At 50.1% G+C, this 19,167-nt stretch overlaps 1 protein-coding gene across 9 annotated transcripts in view; it reads right to left on the bottom strand.

Moving 5' to 3' along the window:
* Positions 1-1,970: 1,970 nt before the first annotated feature.
* Positions 1,971-19,167, bottom strand: part of CCDC57 (coiled-coil domain containing 57) — a 110,566-nt gene continuing 93,369 nt past the window's right edge. For 5 of the 9 annotated variants that reach the window (XM_027517855.1, XM_027517858.1, XM_027517860.1 and 2 more), the window contains one exon: positions 1,971-2,488. In XM_027517855.1, coding sequence (XP_027373656.1) covers positions 2,289-2,488 — 200 coding nt within the window. In that variant the 3' untranslated portion in view covers positions 1,971-2,288. Of the gene's footprint in view, positions 2,489-18,198; positions 18,332-19,167 lie in introns of those variants that run through there. The other 4 variants (XM_027517862.1, XM_027517864.1, XM_027517859.1 and 1 more) reach the window with 3 other exon arrangements.

Genomic DNA, 19,167 nt, shown 5'->3' with positions numbered 1-19,167 from the left:
GCCACAGATGTTCTGGGCAGGACAGAACGGGACTGCTACGTCAAACCAGATAACTTGACTTCAGGTGCCCCTCCCTCAAACCCTACAGTGCTCCCTACACCCCCAGGTAGTCCCAGTGGCAGCTCATCTCTCTTGCTCTAGTCTTCCTCTTGGCATCATCACTGGGGACTTCTGGTTTGCACACTGTGAAACAAAGGGCAAGACAGGAAAAAAGGAGAGAGGGGAGGGAGATCCCGCAGCTCAACTGCTGTCCCAAATAACTTTGTGGGATTTTCTTTTCCTTCCTACTTAAGAGCTTTTCAGACCCTTGGTATCCTGGATCAGAAGTGGGTAGGCCGTGCTGCACAAACACGCTCAACTCTCGGTGTTGAGCAGGCTCACTTCCTGCTGGTCAGTGGGGCTCTGCTCACTGCAGACTACCAGGGGCCCAAGTGACACGACGATCGCAGGCTGCGTGGCTGAGTTCGAGACCTTGTTTGCACCACAGAGGGATGAGGACTTACGGGATCTGTTTCTAGCAAAGGGGCTCACTTTTTCAGCTAAAGGAAGTCACGTGGCCACGTCTCACTTACATGGCAATGTGCCAGACAAAACAGAGTATGGAGACCCTGCCACCCGGCAGCAAAGCTGCTCCTGGCATGTTCCTTTCTGGCACATTGGAAGAGACCTGCCATTTTCTCCGCAGCTCCCCAAACACTGTGTGCCCAGGATAAGCAGTGCATCAGTGGTTAGGACGTCAATGTGCTTGTGTAGATTTTTATCTTCCCTCTCTTCACAGAAATCAAAGACTGAAACCTAGATAAACAAGATGACATTAACGAAATGTATGCTTTCAAAGGGGCTTGTGGGGGGCTCTGCACCTCTGTAGGCCAGGCTGAGCACCCCACCGTCCTGTGGAGGGGCTGCCCACCTCTGCACCTAGCCAGGGTGCAGACTGGCAGTACACATGCCTCGAGGGCCTGTCCTCTGCTCCTCTTGGCAGGGGGGACACTGTGAGTGAGGCAACGCTCTTCTTTTCCACCGAAATGTGCCCCTTGGGAGGGCTGCCAATTGGCCCCAAGCACAGTAGCTGCAGGTCTTATTCCAGGCCCCAGGAGATGACCCTGAGGACCCTGTGGGCTACTTTGGGAACCCCCTCCCAATCTCCTCACTCCTTGTCCAGGACAGACATGCACTGCAGGGCAGGCACACAGCACTCAGGGCTGGGAGTGAGCTTTGCACAGACCTACTGTGTGCCCAGTAGTTGCCCACAGCTTCTCTGTTGCTCCCTGTCTGATTTCAGCTCAAGTGGGGGGCTTGAGGCTGGCGAGGAGGCCAGGAAGCCTCTCCAGGGGCCTGGGCCCCAGAACAACTGACCATGTGAACACAAGCATGGCATGTGCCAAGTGCTGCCCTGGTGCCAGGCCCAGCTCTTAGCGAAGCTTCCTGGACACACATCCACCTCATGCCCGGGCCCTGCATAAGGGGCCCCGGCCTGACACAGAGGTGGTGCAGCTGGGCTGAGAGCAAAAGGCCAGGATGTCAACCTGCAGCCTCTGGGCTGGAGGTGAGAACGCAGCTCTTGCCCCTCTGTCAGGCCTTGCTCAGGCACTGCCAAGAGCAGGGCTCCCGTGGAGCTCTGAACGCCTGAGCTGTGTCCCCAGCCCTGAATCGGGTGCTCCTTCTGTGGATGGCTGGCTTTTCTGCCCACCTACAGGGTTCCCTCAGTCCCCACGTGGACCAGAAAAGGCTCAGCCCTGGTCGCAGAGTGAATCCTGAAACCCGCATGTTGGTAGCAGGGTCTGCGCAAAGTTGAACAGAATTTTCTGCTACGAGATCTCTTGCTCACTCGTCTGTGACATCTGTAGTTCAGGACTGTAACTGGGTTTCTATTTTAAACTCAGATATAAACGGAGTAGTGTGTGTGATGGTACCAAAAGCACTCACGGTCGAACCTTTGAATCACAAGAAACCAGGCCATGAGAGCCACATATGCAAAGCCCTGGAAATCTTTTACTGTCCTTCCCAAGTTCAAAGAAGAATTTGGGATTCGGTGGTCAGTCTGTGAGGTGCCTTAGTAGTTCACCACCCCCACTGTACACACACACACACACACACACACACACACACACATGCGCGCGCGCGCGCGCGCGCGCAGCCCTGACATGGAGACCAAAGCACCGAGGAGGAGGATGGGAAGAAGGACTGACACATTGGATGGAAGGGAGCAGGAGGGGAAAGGGGAAGGCGGGAGGGTGGGGGAGGAGAAAGGAAGGGATCAGAACGGGGAGGGGGAGGAGTGGGGTGGGTCAGTCCTTGGAGTTGTAGTTCCGAATCTTGGGGGGCCGCTGGCAGCCTTTATGTTTTGGAGGATGAGCCCTGGGGTGTCTAGTAGGCTTGCCCCTTGTCTGGGCTTCCATCTTCATCCCTTCAACGCCAAAGGCTGCCCACGTCACAGTGGGGCTCCCCTCAGGGTGCTGGAGGCTACAGGCTGTCGGTGCTGGGTGCTCTAGCAGGTGAAGAGAAAAGAGAAAGGAGGGTGAGTCATCACGGGGCAGGAGGATGCGGTGCACATGGAGAGCTGGGTTCAGTGAGTGCTGGCCGAGCTTCTCTCCAGCAGGAACCAGAGATCCCACGTCAGCTTCCTTGTGGGAGCCCACGAAGGCCAGTGTCCTCCAGGGCAATGGCTGTATCTGGAGGTCCTGGCCCTGGTGTCCCGCACAGCGGGTCTGTGTGGACATGTGCTCTCCAGGTGTTCTGGGGGCCTGGACCTGCCCCTCCACTGGGCACACAGGATACTTGGCTGTGAAAACATCTCCTGTCCTGATCATTTCATAATGGGTCCCTCGGAGGTTCCGAGGTTAATGGCTGACTCACGGCACTTCCCAGGCTGTCATCTACCCTGTGCCCTCTGGCCATGCTTGCGAGCATCTGCAGCGGCACAGCAGCCCTGATGCGCGTGGCCAGGCCCAGGCCAAGGACCCTGGAGCTGTAGCAGACGCTCTAAGTGTGGGCAGCCCTCCCTAAATACCGGCAGCAACTGTCTTTGCACGAGGGCACTCTAGGTGATGTTTGAAAAGTCCCTTGAGCTTTTCACTGTTTTCCTAGCTTTTAAAACTAAAAATGTATTTCTTTAAAAAAAAAAAAAAAGTACCAGGAAGATGTTATTAAAAAGCAACTGTGAGGCTACAAGACTGTATTGTACAACATGTGGAATGTGGACGGTATTTTGTAATAACTGTAAATGGAGCATAACCTTTAAAAACTGTATACAAATAAATAAAAAATGAAAAAAATAAAAAGCAGTGGTGAGATGATGCAAGCTCAGCGGCTGCTCTCCTTCCTGGGCTGGCCCAGCATGCAGGGTTAAGACGCTGTGCTTCCAATGCAAGGGGCATGAGTTCGATCCCTGGTCGGGGTTGCGATCCTGCATGCCATGTGGCTCAGCCAAAAAAATAAAATATAAAAAATAAAAGAACGCTGACACAGGGCGTCAAGTCAGGATAGGTGGGGCCTGGCTGCCTGGTGCTGGCGTCTCACACATGTGAGACACACTTCAGGGATGCACACCGTCTGCCCAGTGTCACAGAGCCCACCACTGTGGGCCTGGTGGTGTGACACGGAGCAGTCTGGAGGGGTCCGCCCAGCACATGGCCACGTGCTGCACAGGTGGACGACAGGGACCAAACTGGCTCAGACTCCAATCTGGGGAAAGGCCGGGACTTGGAAAGCACACACAGGGCTGTGAGCCAGGCTTCTTGCAGTGACTCCAGCACCATAAGCTGGGCGCTGGCCAGGCGTACCCAGGCCCTGGTCCCCTCTCTCATTTTGTGCCCTTTCTACTCCTCTGGCCTCTGGAGATGTCTGGAGCTGCTTCTCCTTTCCTGGGGGCTTCGGGGGTCACACCCAGTGGCCTCTCCTTGTGCCCTCAGACCCAAAGCTGAGCCAGGTCCTGCTCTCCCCCTGCCCCCTGCCTGCCAGCGCCAGGTCCTGGAGTAGGGTGAGGATGTGGGTCCCTGGATATCCCCAGGTTTCCCTTTACTTCCTGTGGCCATGGCTGCTCCTCCCTCATTGAGAAAGCGCCCATGTCTTTGGTTCTTCAACCCTGGGTGAATTCTTCCTCTCTACACAGAGACCTTCTCACCCTAGACGTCTTTACAACTGCTTGTAAAGGGATCTCTGGTCAGCCCTGTCCTGCTAACTCGGTTTCCTTCTGGAAGGCCATTGCCATTGGGGAGGGTCAGGGTCAGGAGTCTGACCACTGCGATGTGGGGGTCCCTCCCTACAACTTGAGGGACCAGCCCCTTCAAGGGTTCGTGGGCATGACCTGAGTCCATCCCATTGTCTGCCTGGGGGACGAGGCGTAGGGAGAAGGGCCAGCCTAGGGCCCAAGACCTTTGCTTGGGAGGCCGTGCTTCCTGTGGCCAGTGGTTAGGAGCTGATTGCTAGTTCAGCCGGATGCCAAGCAGGCGGTTCCAATGTTTCTGCTGGAAGCACAGGCTGGGCTGACCAACTTGTCTGCCTAGGAGCAGGGCCTCTAAGCTGAAAGGACGGCACAGCCAGCCTTGCAGGGCACTGGTTTCTGCCCCTCTCCCTGCAAAGTCACCCTGAGGGGGTGACTGGCTCCTCCAGGTCAGGTGTCCAGAGCATGGCAGTCCTGGCTCAGGCATGAAGCTGAACAAGTCAGGCCTGCTCGACTTAGGACACTTCCTGTGCCCGAGCCGTGGTCTCTGCTTGAGTGATCTGTGCCCTCATTCAGACTTCACTCAGGGGGTGGGGTGTGGAAGCAAGGCCCCCATGGTGCTCTCTGCCGTCTCCTCCTTGCCTGACCTGTTCTGCTCTCTTTCTGCTCTGGACTTTGATGAGGCTTCAGGGACATTTAAGGGCATAGCACTTGCCTCCTACAGGCTGCTGTTACAGCCCCAGCCTTTGGGAAGGTTCAGTGAAATGCCCAAGACCTCCCAGTATGAACCTGGGGGCAGGATGGGGGCTGGGCAGGGGCGGACTGAGTCGAGGGGTTTGTGGGCCTGCCCTTTTGGTGGGTGGTCTTCCCCATGACCTTCCCTTACTGACCTAGAGCCTGGCATGTCTCATGGACCAGAGCCCCGGGGGGAGGAGGGTTAGTCTCCTGTCTAACTCCTGGGGCTCTCTGCGCACAGGGGCCTGTAAGGGTCCCAGCTCTCTGGATGCTCGGAGCTCCTGCCCAGCTCCCTTCTCAGTTGTCTTCCCATCTGTCTGTGCATCAGGGTGGCTCTGAGCACAGGCACGTTAGGCCTCTAAAGGCAGTTGGAAAAGCACTCCCTGAGCTCCTGAGAAAGGGGATATGGAGCCATGTGTGCCCTGGTTCTCCAGAACTTTCTGTGGAGCTGGGGCACTACTCAAGACTCAGGTCCCAGTTGTAGCCTTGGCCACAAGGGGCAGGACCTCCTCAGGCTCACTTCAGCCTCTGCTGGTCTTGCTGGGCCTTCCCTCTCCTCTCTGGGGTGATTCCCTCTGGGTGCTGATGGCCCCGCGCTTCTGCTGAGACTTCTCTCCTGCTTCCCTGGGAGCACCTTGAGTCCCCAAGTTCTACATTTCTCAAGTTGGGGGAATTATACCCCCTAGGGCTCCTCACCCTCACCCTGGGCATCCTTGTGAATCAGTGGTTAAAAGTTAGATTCTGTTACACTCCTCGCCCCAAATCCTGTGGGATAGAGCCCCAAGCCTTCAGTGTACGAGGCGCGTCGATGGTGGGTGACATGGACCCCCGAGCCTGTCCTGAGCAGCCCTGCCTGCCTGGGAACTGCTGCAGGCCCCTGGTGCAGAGGCTCTGGGCTGATACTTCCAGACTTGACTCCCTTCAGCAGCGTGGAGGAGGGGCAGGCAGGAAATGCCAGATCCTCAGGGCCCTGCAGCCACTCCCAGCCGTGGGCTGGGGGCGCTGACCAGACAGCCCTGGTTAACAGACCAGCATCACCACCCCCGCCCCCCCCACTCCGCACTTCCTGAAGTTAACGCCTGCCGCCAACCCCTGGCTGCCCCTTCTCACCATCATCTTTGGGGGTGTCTCCTCCCTGGTTCTGGGCTCACCCAGGACTGCCTGCTAGTGCCCCTCAGTGCAGCCCCATGGGGCTCCCACCCTGGGCTTCAGGAAGTGCCTCAGGCAGGGGACTTAGAGGGGAAAGGTTCTGTGGCAGAGGAGAGCCAGCACTGCCTCCGTCGTGACCCTACCCCTTCTCGGGCCCTGTCTGAGGCCCAGCGCCTCAGAGGAGAGGGGCTGGGAAAGGCCGCGTCGGGTGGGTGGGCAGAGGGGGTAGGCTTGAGTGCAGGGGCGAAGCGGAGGAAGGGGAAACAGCGCCAGGACAGAGGTCAGGATGCAGGGGGCTGGGGGCGGGGAGGCGGCGGAAAGCAGCGGCTGGGCCTCCAAGCCTGGCTGGTGCCCACTCTGGGACGGGAGAGGGCAGCTGAGTACCCAGGCTGCACCCAGACGATGTGTGTCCTCTGTAAGGTAGTGTGGGGACGGCAGGGAGGGCATGGTGCCACATGGGGGCGGGGGGGTCAGATGTTGATCTGCCTTCTTTTCATAGAGGGGCTTTCCTGGTGGCTCAGATGGGAAAGAATCCTCCCACAATGCAGGCCTGGGTTCGATTCCTGGGTCAGGAAGATACCGTGGAGAAGGGAACGGCAACCCACTCCAGCATTCTTGCCTGGAGAATCCCACGGACAGAGGAGCCTGGCAGGGTCGCAAAGAGTCGGACGTGACTGAGCGACTAACACACTTCTTTGCATAGAGATCAAACAATGGAAAACAGATGAACAAGGTGACATTCATTAAAAAGCACACTTTCACAGGGGCTCGTGGAGGCTCTGCCCCTCAGTAGGTCAGACCAGGAACCCAAGAATCCTAGGGTCCTCCCATGGAGGGGCTGCCCACCTCTGCACCTAGCCAGGGTGCAGACTGGCAGTACACATGCCTCGAGGGCCTGCCCTCTGCTCCTCTTGGCAGGGGGGACACTGTGACTGAAGCAACGCTCTTCCTGTCCATAGAAATGTGCCCCTTGGGAGGGCTGCCAATTGGCCCCAAGCACAGTAGCTGCAGGTCTTATTCCAGGCCCCAGGAGATGACCCTGAGGACCCTGTGGGCTACTTTGGGAAACCCCTCCCAATCTCCTCACTCCTTGTCCAGGACAGACATGCACTGCAGGGCAGGCACACAGCACTCAGGGCTGGGAGTGAGCTTTGCACAGACCTACTGTGTGCCCAGTAGTTGCCCACAGCTTCTCTGTTGCTCCCTGTCTGATTTCAGCTCAAGTCGGGGGCCTGAGGCTGGCGAGGAGGCCAGGAGCCTCTCCAGGGGCCTGGGCCCCAGAACAACTGACCACGTGAACACAAGCATGGCATGTGCCAAGTGCTGCCCTGGTGCCAGGCCCAGCTCTTAGCGAAGCTTCCTGGACACACATCCACCTCATGCCCGGGCCCTGCATAAGGGGCCCCGGCCTGACACAGAGGTGGTGCAGCTGGGCTGAGAGCAAAAGGCCAGGATGTCAACCTGCAGCCTCTGGGCTGGAGGTGAGAACGCAGCTCTTGCCCCTCTGTCAGGCCTTGCTCAGGCACTGCCAAGAGCAGGGCTCCCGTGGAGCTCTGAACGCCCGACCTGCGTCCCCAGCCCTGAATCGGGTGCTCCTTCTGTGGATGGCTGGCTTTTCTGCCCACCTACAGGGTTCCCTCAGTCCCCACGTGGACCAGAGAAGGCTCAGCCCTGGTCGCAGAGTGAATCCTGAAACCCGCATGTTGGTAGCAGGGTCTGCCCAAAGTTGAACAGAATTTTCTGCTACGAGATCTCTTGCTCACTCGTCTGTGACATCTGTAGTTCAGGACTGTAACTGGGTTTCTATTTTAAACTCAGATATAAACAGAGTAGTGTGTGTGATGGTACCAAAAGCACTCACGGTCGAACCTTTGAAACAAGAAACCAGGCCAATGAGAGCCACATATGCAAAGCACAGACAATCTTTCACCATCTTTCCCAAGTTAAAAAGCAAATGCCGGGCTTCCCTGGTGGTCCAGTGGTTAAGAACCTGCCTTGTAATGAAAGGAACACCAGTTCGACCCCTGGTCAGGGAAGATCCCACACACCTCGGGGCAATTAACCTGATACACCACCACAACTGCGGCCTGTGCACCTTCGAGCCCGTGCTCCACAACAAGAGAAGCCACTGCAAAGAGAAGCCCACACTCCGCAACGAGAGAGCAGCGCCCGGTCACCGAACTGGAGAACGCCCATGCGCAGCAACAAAGACCCAGAAGCCCCAGCGCAGCCAAAGAGAACAGATAAGTAAAACAAATCCCTCATTTCCCAGCATGTTTCACTGTTACTGTGCTTACTTGAAGAATTAATGGTATTCTTATAGGATGTTAATGGAGGACATAATTTGGATCTGCTAAACTTATACATAAACTTCTACATCTTTGTACTGAACTCTGTTAAACACAAAGTTTAAAATCCCTACAGGGATGCAGGCAGGAGGGTTTCTCAAACAAGTGGGATAAAAATTCTGGTTCCGTCTAAGGAGCCACATTGAGAATACTCTTGGGAGAAGTGCTTACATATGGAGAAAAACAAATATAGAAGAAGCTGCCAGACACTTGAGAAATAGGGAAATCAAACCTATACAAACCCACAACAACCCAAAATGAGAATTCCAGACATTGTGGCTGTGATGGGGGTGGGATGGCCAGATGTGGGGAGAAAGGGAGCGCGTAAAGAACATGCCTATGGAGGGGAAACGCAGAAGTGGTAACAAGTGTGAGAAATCAATAGGGCTGTGTAAACACGTGTGAGTGAGTGAGATTATCCTTGGGCAAAAGTAGACTGTGTAACTTATAATGCAGCAGAAGGAAACTTGAATTCTCCGATGAAAGGTAGGAATGTAGAAAAAATAAACAGGAATAAAGTAAACAGATGAGAAATAAATAACATGGAGAATTAAGCCCAATAGATAAATGAGTTAAATTCATCAATGAAGAAAAATTCTCAAGTTGGATTTATTCAAAACAAACAAACAAGATTCAACAAGATGTGTACAGATGTTTTAAACCCATTTAAAACAAAAGACAAGGAGTCCCCTGGTGGTCTAATGGTTAGGAGTCTGTTTGCACTGCAGGGGGCCTCGTCAGGGAATAAGATCTCACATGACTTGTGGTGGTGTGGCCAAAAACAAAACCAAAAAAGATACATAAAAATTGAAAGCAAACAAAAAATAAAATTAGGCACAAACTGTCATAAGGTGTAAAGAAGAACTCTGAGTCCTGGTGAAGGGACAACTTCAAAACACACCAAATAACATCTGAAAGAGAGCTGCAAGGCAAAGTAGATAATCCAAAAACAGGTAGGTGGAGGTTTTAATCACCCCTATTGATCATAAACCCATACAGAGACGGCAAAGACTTAGTCAACGGAATTAATTAGTTTGAGTTATTAGACACAGAGATGTCTAAACTAGTAGGCAGATAGTACACTTTCTTTTTTTTGCCAAACACAGACCATACACAGAATCAGACCACATATACTCTTTGCAGCCCCATGGACTGTAGCCCACCAGGTTCTTCTGTCCATGGGATTCTCCAGGCAAGAATACTGGAGTGGGTTGCCATTTCCTTCTCCAGGGGATCTTCCTGACCCGGGGATTGAACCTCGTCTCTTATGTCTCCCGCACTGGCAGGCAGGTTCTTTATCTCTACTGCCACCTGGCAAGCCCCTCAGGCCACAGGGCAAGTCTCCATTCATTCCAAATAGAATATGAATACAATAAAGTTAGAAACCAACATCAAAATCTCCCCAAATCCCTTCTGCTTGCACACTAACTTATTACTGAATAATCCTTGAGTTATGTAGGAAACCATATGGTGAATTCAAAAAATATTTAGAATTGAATCTCACAATTTGTAGGACATAGCTCAAGCGGCTGCCAATACACTTATCTGGAAATACTAACATCTCATCTACCAGGAGATGAACTAGCCTTCAGGGGGAGAAACTGGAGAGAAAGGAACAGAACGAACTTGGGAACAAGAAAAAGGAAGTCGTAGCATTAAAGGCAAGATTCAGTGAAATGGAAACTCCAAGAAAACAAGCAGCACAGAGCATCAACAGAACCCAAACTGTTGTCTGCAGAGATGAATAAGATTAACCTCTGCCAAGATGGATCCAAAAAAAAAAAAAGGGAGAGAAAATGAACATGGTAGGGGAAGACTGGGTAAAAATGAATGTTATAAACACCTGTTCACTAGTAAGTTAATAAAATCTAGATGAAATGGAAAGTTCCAAAACCAGTACCAAAAAAAAAAAAAAGCATTTAAATATCCAATAATTAATAAGAAAATTGAAATGATGATCAAAAACTTCCCTCCCCAAAGACTTTTGGCTCAGATGGCTTTACAGGAGGTTCTACTGAATTTTCAAAAGAAGAGATCCAAATTTCAAGGAATAGTCAATTTCTGTCTTATTCCAACTACTCAGAAAAGTAGAAAAAGAGCTCATTTTATGAGGTAATCTACATTTCTAAACCAGATAAATACAAGCCAAAGGAAAAAAAAAATCACAGGAATATTTAACTTATAAATGTAGCTATAAAAACTATATATATCAACATTAGCAAGCCAAATTAGTATTAAAAATATATCAAGTATAGTTTATCCCAATAATGCAAGGCGGGTTCCATATCAGAAAATCTACCACCGTATTTCATCACAATAAGAAAAAATATATATATGATTATCTTAATCAATGCAGGAAAACATCTGATGAGGTTTAACACTTATTCATGACGAAAAATCTTGGTAAATCAAGAACGTAAGGGAAAAATTTTAACTTGACAGAGGTTATATTTAAAAATTCACGGCAAAAAAAAAAAAAAAAAAAATTCACGGCAATCACTTTAGTGTAAAATCAGCCTCAATCTCTTCAAGTCAGAGAATGAGACAAGATGCCCCTGATGACACTCAGGGCCCCAACCAGCTCTGTAAGGAAATTAAATGAAACAGGACTACAAGCACTGAAGGAAAGAAACAGTCACTGTCTGAAGACACCAGGATCATCCACTTAGGGAAAAAAGCACCGCAAGACAAAGTGTTGGTGCTTCCCTCATAGCTCAGTTGGTAAAGAATCTGCCTGTAACGCAGGAGACCTCGGTTCGATCCCTGGGTCGGTCAGAAAGATCCCGTGGAGGAGGAAATGGCAACCCACTCCAGTATTCTTGCCTGGAGAATCTCATGGACAGAGGGGCCTGGCGGGCTGCAGTCCATGGGGTCTCGAGAGTCGGACACGACTTAGCGACTAAACCCCACCACCAAGGAAGTTCAGCAAGAAGGACGGGCAGATGAGCCTGCTATGTACTACAGAGCACTTCTCTGGAGAACTGTGACCTTCCAGCAAATAGAATAAGTATTGGAAACCGTAAGAGAACTCTAAGTCAGCCTGCCCTATTTTGAAAATGAAGTCTCGCTGGAACACAGCTTGATATGCCCCGTCGTGGCTGTCTGTGGCCAGAGGGTGGCTGCTCTTCCCACTGCTGCTTCTGCTACCAGCGCCTCGGGGCCCTCCCTCTCTTGACAAAGTGTGAAATGTGCAGTGTTCTCCAGAGAGCAAATAACCCCTTATGGATAAAAACAAAACAAAAACAGAAGTGGGTGGGTTTGTTCTATACACTGATTCTATACTTTTTTTTTTTTTTTAAGTTGAGTTACTATTTCTTGAAACAAAGTCTTGAGTGCAGGCTTGGGGGAAAGGACAGCCCTGGCTGGGATGAGCGTAGGATGCCAAAGGCTCTTCCACCCCTCCCACCTTCAGGGCTCTTGAGGCCCTTCCAAGAGGCTCTGGGGCCCCGCTGGGAGGGCACTGTCGACAGTAATGACCTCCCTGAGGAGTCCTGAGTGCCCAGTGGAAGATAATTAAGAGGGCCTGAGTAAATTGATACGAATTACAAGAATTCTGCAAGGATCTGCAGTGGTGTGAGGAGAGTTGACACTGGGTGTCTGTCCTACTTTGGCTCTTCTTGATTTTGCCTGGAACAGACGTAGATAACCCAGCGTAGAAACCAAGATCAGGAGGGGCCATGCAGCGGGAGAGAGACAGAACATCGAGAGCAGAAGGCCAGAGTTCTCCAGAATATGCTGCTCCCAGCTGCTGTCTGGGTGATGCCGAACTTAGGAGATCTTTTGCGTTTTTTTTTTTAATAACTTCCATTGAGCTATAATTTATATACAATAAAACGCACCCATTTTAGGGGTACATTTCAATGGGTTGTATAAAATCTATACATCTATGTCTATGGAACATTTCCTTCAACCCCAAACATCCCTACTCCCAGCCTGAAACAACCACCGATCTGCTTTTTGTCATCACTGACTATGTAGGTCGTTTCTAGAAGTTCACATAAAAAAGAGTACCCTAGGGGGATTCCCTGGTGGCTCAGAAGATGAAGAATCCACCTGCCAATGTAGGAGTACAGGTTTGATCCCTCATCTGGGATCAGCTAGGCTTGTGCCCCACAACTATTGAGCCAGAGTTCAAGAGCCTCAGAGCTGCAGCTACTGAGCCCATGAGCTGCAGCTGCTGAAGCCTTTGCGCTCTGCAGCCTGTGCTCCACAAGAGAAGCCACTGCAATAAGTTCGTGCACTGCAGCTAGAGAGTGGCCCCCACTGACTGCACCTAGACAAAAGCCCATGCAGCAACAAAGACCCAGCGCAGCCAAAAATAAAAACATTAAAAAAAAAAGTACACTAGGGACTGCTTGATGTCTGGTTCTTCCAGAGATCAAAGCAATGTTTCTGAGGTTCAGTCCTGTTGTCATTATGTACTGGTAGTTCTTTTGCTTGTCGAGCAGGAGTACAGCATACTTGTTTGGTCCCTCAATCGTGTCCGGCTCCTGCAAGCCCGTGGACAGTAGCCTGCCAGGTTCCTCTTGTCCATGGGATTTTCCAGGCAAGAATACTGGAGTGGGTTGTCATTCCCTTCTCCAGGGGATTTTCCAGACCCAGGGATCCAACCCACATCTCCTACATTGGCAGGCGGACTCTCTACCACTGACCATCAGCAGATAAATGGAGAAGCAGCACATCACACTGCTCCACAGCAATCTGCTTTTCCATTTACCTGCCGATGCACACTTGTGTTGTGTCCATCGGACATTCGTGTTAAGGCCTTTGGGGCATGAATGTTTCTCTTACATGGTTACCATGGAACTGAATGGCTGAGTCGTGTAGCACGTTTTTTGCTTTTTGATAGGTAAGAAGTGGATTTATTTAGAGAGAAACACACTCTCCAGACACAGTGTGGACCATCTGAGGAGGCGAGAGCAACTGCAAGTTTGTTTTTTTTAAGAAACTGCCAGACTGTTTTCCAAAGCAGTTGACCACCCTGCGTTCTCTCAAGCAGTGTGAGTTCCAGCGGCTCCCTGTGTTTGCTACAACGATTGTACTGATATCACCATATTATTGTAAGGTTTCGGTTGTCTGAGTGACTGTAGTGGCACCTCAGTTCAGTTCAGTTCAGCTGCTCAGTCGTGTCCGACTCCTTGCGACCCCATGAGTCACAGCACACCATGCCTCCTCACTGTGGTTTAAATTTGCATTTCCCTGATGACTGAGTATCTTTCATGGGCTTGCTGGTCATTTGTATCTCTTCTTTTTTGAAGTGTCTTCTGTAGTATTTTGGCTGTTTTAAAAATTGGGCTTATTTATTTACCACTAAGTTGTAAAGTTCTTTGTATATTCTGGATCAGGTCCTTGATATGTGTTCAAATATTTTCTCCCAGCTTATCTTTTCACCTTCTTGAGAGTGTCATTGCAGAAGCAGAACTTTAACATTTTGATGAAGCCCAATCCATCAAATTTTTTTCTTTTAAGGTTGAGACTTTTTTCTATCCTAAGAAATTTTTGTCTATCCCAAAGTCACAAAGATCTCCTATGATTTCTTCTAGACGTTTTATAGCTTTTTAAAATATTTATTTATTTGGTGATGCTGGGTCTTAGTTGTGGCATCCAGGATTTTGGATATTTACCGTGGCGTTCAGGATCTTTTTTTAGTTTCAGCATGTAGGATCTTTAACTGCAGCGTGTGGGATCTAGCGTCCCGATCAGGGATCAGATCTGGGCCCCCTGCATTGGGAGTGCAGAGTCTTAGCCACTAGACCACCAGGGAAGTCTCTTCCTGCCTACTCTTGAATTTGTGTTTTTAAATCCCATTTTATCTCTACTACAACCCTATTAGCTATACATCTTTGTGCTTTTTGTTTGTTTTGTTGTTTTTGAATGTTGCTCTATGGTATATACATTTTTAGTTTGTCACATTCTACCCTGAAGTAGTAGTATACAAGTTCACGAATAAGAGCCCGACAGGAGCGTACTTTCTTTTCCCCTTCCCATCATTTATGCCACCTTGTCGTATGTTTCACTTGTATATGTATCACAAATCCCATCATACACTGTCATCACATGTGCTTTAAACAGCCAGTGATCTTCCAAAGAAAACCGTAAGCCTATTTCCATTATTTATCCACAAACTCACCTGCTGCCTCTGTATTTCTCTCTGATGACCCCAATTTTCATTTGCCATCATTTCCTTTGCCTGAAGGATGTCCTTTACTATTTCTTGTAGTGAAGGTCTGCTGGTGATGGATTCTATCTGGTTTGTCTGTGAACGTCTTTATTTTGCCTCCATTTTTAAAGGATCTTTTTGCTAGATACAGAATTCTACTTTGTGAGCTCCTTTTTCTTTCGGCTTGGAGACAATTGATGATCCCTTGTTGTCTCGTAGCTATAGTTTCTGAAGAGAAGTCTGTCATAATTTTTATCTTCATTCATCTTTAAGTAATGTGTCTTTTCTTTGACTGTTTTTAAGATTTTACTTTATTGCTGATTTTCAGAAACTTGGTTATGATATTCCCTGGATTGAATTTGTGCCTGTGTGTTTATCCTGGTGCTTGGGGTTGACAAATTTTTTGAATCAGTGAATTAGGAGTTTTCATCAAATTTAGGGGGAAAAAAAGGGCATCATTTCTTCAAACATTCTTTCTGCCCCTCCTTCTTCCCTGTTAGACTGGTGGATGCTCTCTTTCAGGTTGCCAGAGCTGTTTTCTGTGCCCTCTGTTTTCTCTCTGTGTGTCACTTCGGGTTGATTCTATTGCTATGTCTTCAAGTTCCTTGTTTTTCCTTCTGCTATCTCTATTCTACTGTCAATCCCATCCGATGTGTTTTCCTTACCAAATACTGTATTCTTCAATCTCTGGAAGTGTTGTTTGGTTCTTTTTTATAGTTTCAGTTCTTATCACTGTTTTCCTTTAAATACCTGAATATAGTCGTAACAGTCATTTCAACATCTTTGCTTGCTTGCTTCCTCATTTCTGTCATTTCTGGACCTCTTTTCATTGAATGCTTTTCCTTTTGGCTTTGGATCACATTTTCCTGCTTCGTCACAAGTCTTGAAATTTTTAACTGGCTATTGTACATTTTAGGTATTGTGTTGGAATTTGTCTTTTTAAGAATGTTGAGCTTTGTTTTATAGGCTGTCAGGTTCTCATTTCGTCATTTCAAAGACTGTTTTTGAGCCTTTCTAGGGTAAGTCTAGATGAGTCTGCACTTCAGAGACACATAGCTCTATGACCAAGGTGTGACTTCTCTGGGTCTCCAACGAATGAAGGCTGGAGATTGACTATCTCCCCACCATCTTAGAGGTCTGGAAATGGTTACCCTTACAAGCTGCTTATCTTCCCTTTGCCTGAATTTGTGGAGTTTTATTCTGCACATCAATGAACTAGGACACGGTAAAGAGGTAAAGACTCAAGACAATTCCTACAAGGATTTCTGGAGCTCTCTTCTGTGTACCCCGCCCCCCATCCCCACCCCCTCCCCGCGAATCTTTCCTGCAACTTCCAGCCCCTCTGCCTTCCCAGACACCCATTCCCGCTTCCTCCACCAGAGAAGGCACTGCGCCTTGCTTGGTACTCCCTGCCCTGTGACTGAGCCCAGAAGATGCCTCGGGGCAGAAAGCCAGGGGGCCCGACAGGCGCCTCGTTTGTCTTCCTCGTTCAAGGATCCCGGTCCTCTGCTACCTATTTTCCCACGTCTGAAAACAGCTGTTTCACATATTTCGTCTATGCAGAGGTGGATGTTAATGTATAGTCCTTAGTCTGGCCAAGAGTAGGAGTGAATGCCAGTCATGCTGTGGCCCCAGAAAAAACAGCACTGAAGTAGACGCCAACTTGGCTACATCAAAGTATTTACTTTGTTTTAAAAGTTATTTCAACACAAGTTTTTTTCCCAAGTGGCAGGAAAAGCTGTTTCATCATAACAACTTCAAAAAAGAGCTAACAAAGATCTATTTGACTGTGTGTGTGTGTGTGTGTGTGTGTGTGAGCGAGTGCACACATGCTCAATTGTCTCTGACTCTTTGCAACCCACCGGACTGTACCTTGCCAGGCTCCTCTGTCCATGGGATTTCCCAGGCAGGAATACTGGAGTGGGTTGCCATTTTCTCCTCTAGGGGATCCTCCCAGACCAAGGTCAAAACCTGCATCTCTTGCATCTCCTGCTTTGGCAGGTGGATTCTTTACCATGGTGCCACCTGGGAAGCTCCTATTTGACCCTATATTTCTCAAAAAGTTTAGAGGATACTTTACGTCCTAAAAAGTCTCAGGTTATAATAAGCAGTAAAGGCGGGAAGCTGGAGTTGCTCACCTAATTCAAGATACTGCACGGCTCCCTTCTTGGACCAGAACCCTGGTTCTTAGATTTCTCTGGCTGCAATTACAGAAGATGCTAAAGGGTGGTGCACACTGGTAGACCTGGCTCTCTCATTCAGTCCCATCCTAAGAGTAGTAATGTGCAGAGCCAAAAGGACAAATGTGATGCTGGCAAACAGGGCAGGGCCCTTGTGATCCCCCCGCTCCCCGGTGGATGCTGGAAGAGTCCTGGTCACGCTGCTCAGTGGGCGCGCCTGGGGTGCCTGAAACTGCTCTCCTCACTCAGCCCCTGGGTTTACTGAGAAACATAAAGTTTCTGTGGGGAGGCCAGATCGTGATGCTCCTGGTCTTGAGAGCGTGCAGGCAAGGCGACTCAAAGGTCCTGTGTTCAGAGTGTGTTTGTATGTCCTCAGAGCACGGCTGAGCTGGCAGACCCATGGCTGAATCAGTCTGCCTTCAGAGAAAGGCCCCAAACGCTGCTTCTGAGTCCAAGCATCCTACAGGGGAGGCCTGGAACAGTCTCCACTCAAAAATACACAATGCCAGGGTAAGCTGGTATCCTCAGGGCCCACTCAGCCCTATTCAGTGACTGGTGACACCCTGAAGAACGGCTCCTAACCACAAAGATGAGACCAAAGGGACCCGTACGTTGGTTCTGCAGTCAATCACGACTCTCAGAGCAGGAGAATCTCAGTTTACCTGGCAGTCACTTTATTCTGGGTCTGGGAAGGCGCTTTGCTGGAGGCTGTCCCCTGGAGCTGGAGGCCACACAGACCATGTACCACTGGGCATGGCTGGATCTGGCTCCCAGGGTTTTCTGTAGCTTACAGACTGAGGTGCAATTTGGCCTGTATGTTTTAACTAGTTGCCAATATTAAAAAACTGAAACATTCCATATAAAAAAATGGGGCTTCCCAGGTGGCTCAGCGGTAAAGAATCTGCCTGCCAATACAGGAGACATGGGTTTGATCCCTGGGTCGGGAAGATCCCCTGCAGGAGGAAATGGCAACCCACTCCAGTATTCTTGCTTGGAAAATTCCATGGACAGAGGAGCCTGGGGGGCCATAGTTCAGTGAGTCACAAAAGAATCAGATACGACTAAGTGACTGAGCACCATATAAAAAAACCAGACTTCTAACACCTCTTAAAAAATGGGAAGATCTGGCTTATTGAACCCGCACTGCTGTGCAGGGATTGCCATGGAGTAGCATCATCAACTGCTTCTGCTGGACAGGCTGGCTGGTCAGGCCCCCACCACCCGCTGGCCAAGTACTGCCCAGCGGCTGGTCAGGCCCCTCCGACCTGCTGGCCAAGTACTGCCCAGCAGTCAATATGGTCCTGCCTCCCTTCACTCAGCCACCTGTTGCCTGGCACCCAGGGCACTATCATCTGGGACCTTCTTCAGTTCTGTGGGCTCACGGGCAGCAGTTGGACAGTTTGGATTCTGATCCTGATTCATGAACGGGGGGGGGGGGGGGGGGGGGGGGGGGGGAGGGCTGTGTGACCTTGAGCAAGCAGCGTTAACATCTCTGGGTCTCGTCATCTGAATGTCAAGCCTTGGCCTCCAGGAGCTGTTGGAAAAGGATCCGCGGTGGCGGGCAGAGTGATGTCTGGGCTGATGGCAGCACTGGGCCCTATGTGAGCAGACACTGAGTTGAGAACAGGAAGTGGTTGGTTACTTGCTTCCTGGATCCTCAGAACAGCTGGGCAACTAGGATTTAGGTGCTATCTCTACGGTGAGATCTGCACAGAAATGTTCTTATTACACAGGGTTTAAAAATAACTTTGGATTAGCAGCAGTTAACAGGCTCATGCATGCTTCATCTTAAAATTTTGTGCAACCCTTGTTAAAGGAAAAAAAAAATTAATTTCAGGAGAAACTAATATGATTTTCAAAAGAACAAACATTTAAAGAGAAAAAAAACCCCAACCCTTTAAAAGCTTTGTCCCCTTTCGTTCATCCTCAGTGAGTGGGGAGCACCCAGGGGGAAGAGCCTCTACCCAAGAGAATGTAGGGCTCACAGCCGGACTGCTCAGGACCATCTAAGACCCCATGGTAGAAACTTGAGGAGTGCCGCAGGGGGCCGGTGCTCAGAATGCTGGAATGGGGGAAGGTGTGTCCGGCCCCCAGGGCAGGGAAAGGCAGCTCCTCTCTTTCTGAAGGAATGTTTGCATTCCTTAGGAGCTTCTGCCCATTATCTGTGTGACCCCAGGGATAACCTTGGCCCCTCTGGACCGTCTGCCTGAGGATAAGGTCAGGCGTCTCTGCTCTGGAATTCCAGGGGGTGGGGAGAGGGTTTGGACGTGAGAACTCTGGCCTGGGCGGTGACTCACTGCCAGAGGTCTTGGAGTCCTCCTTTGGAAAGGGGACCCACTGACTAGATGGCATGGGTTTATGGTGGGAGTGGCTGCCTTAGCACAGGTGGGCACCTGGCAGGCACTCAACAAACATTTGCTTCTAGCTGGACTC

This window comes from Bos indicus x Bos taurus, chromosome 19 (assembly GCF_003369695.1).
Source record: "Bos indicus x Bos taurus breed Angus x Brahman F1 hybrid chromosome 19, Bos_hybrid_MaternalHap_v2.0, whole genome shotgun sequence".
NCBI lineage: Eukaryota > Metazoa > Chordata > Mammalia > Artiodactyla > Bovidae > Bos > Bos indicus x Bos taurus.
The sequence above is the reverse complement of the archived record's forward strand: the minus strand, read 5'-3'. Positions and strand labels throughout refer to the sequence as shown.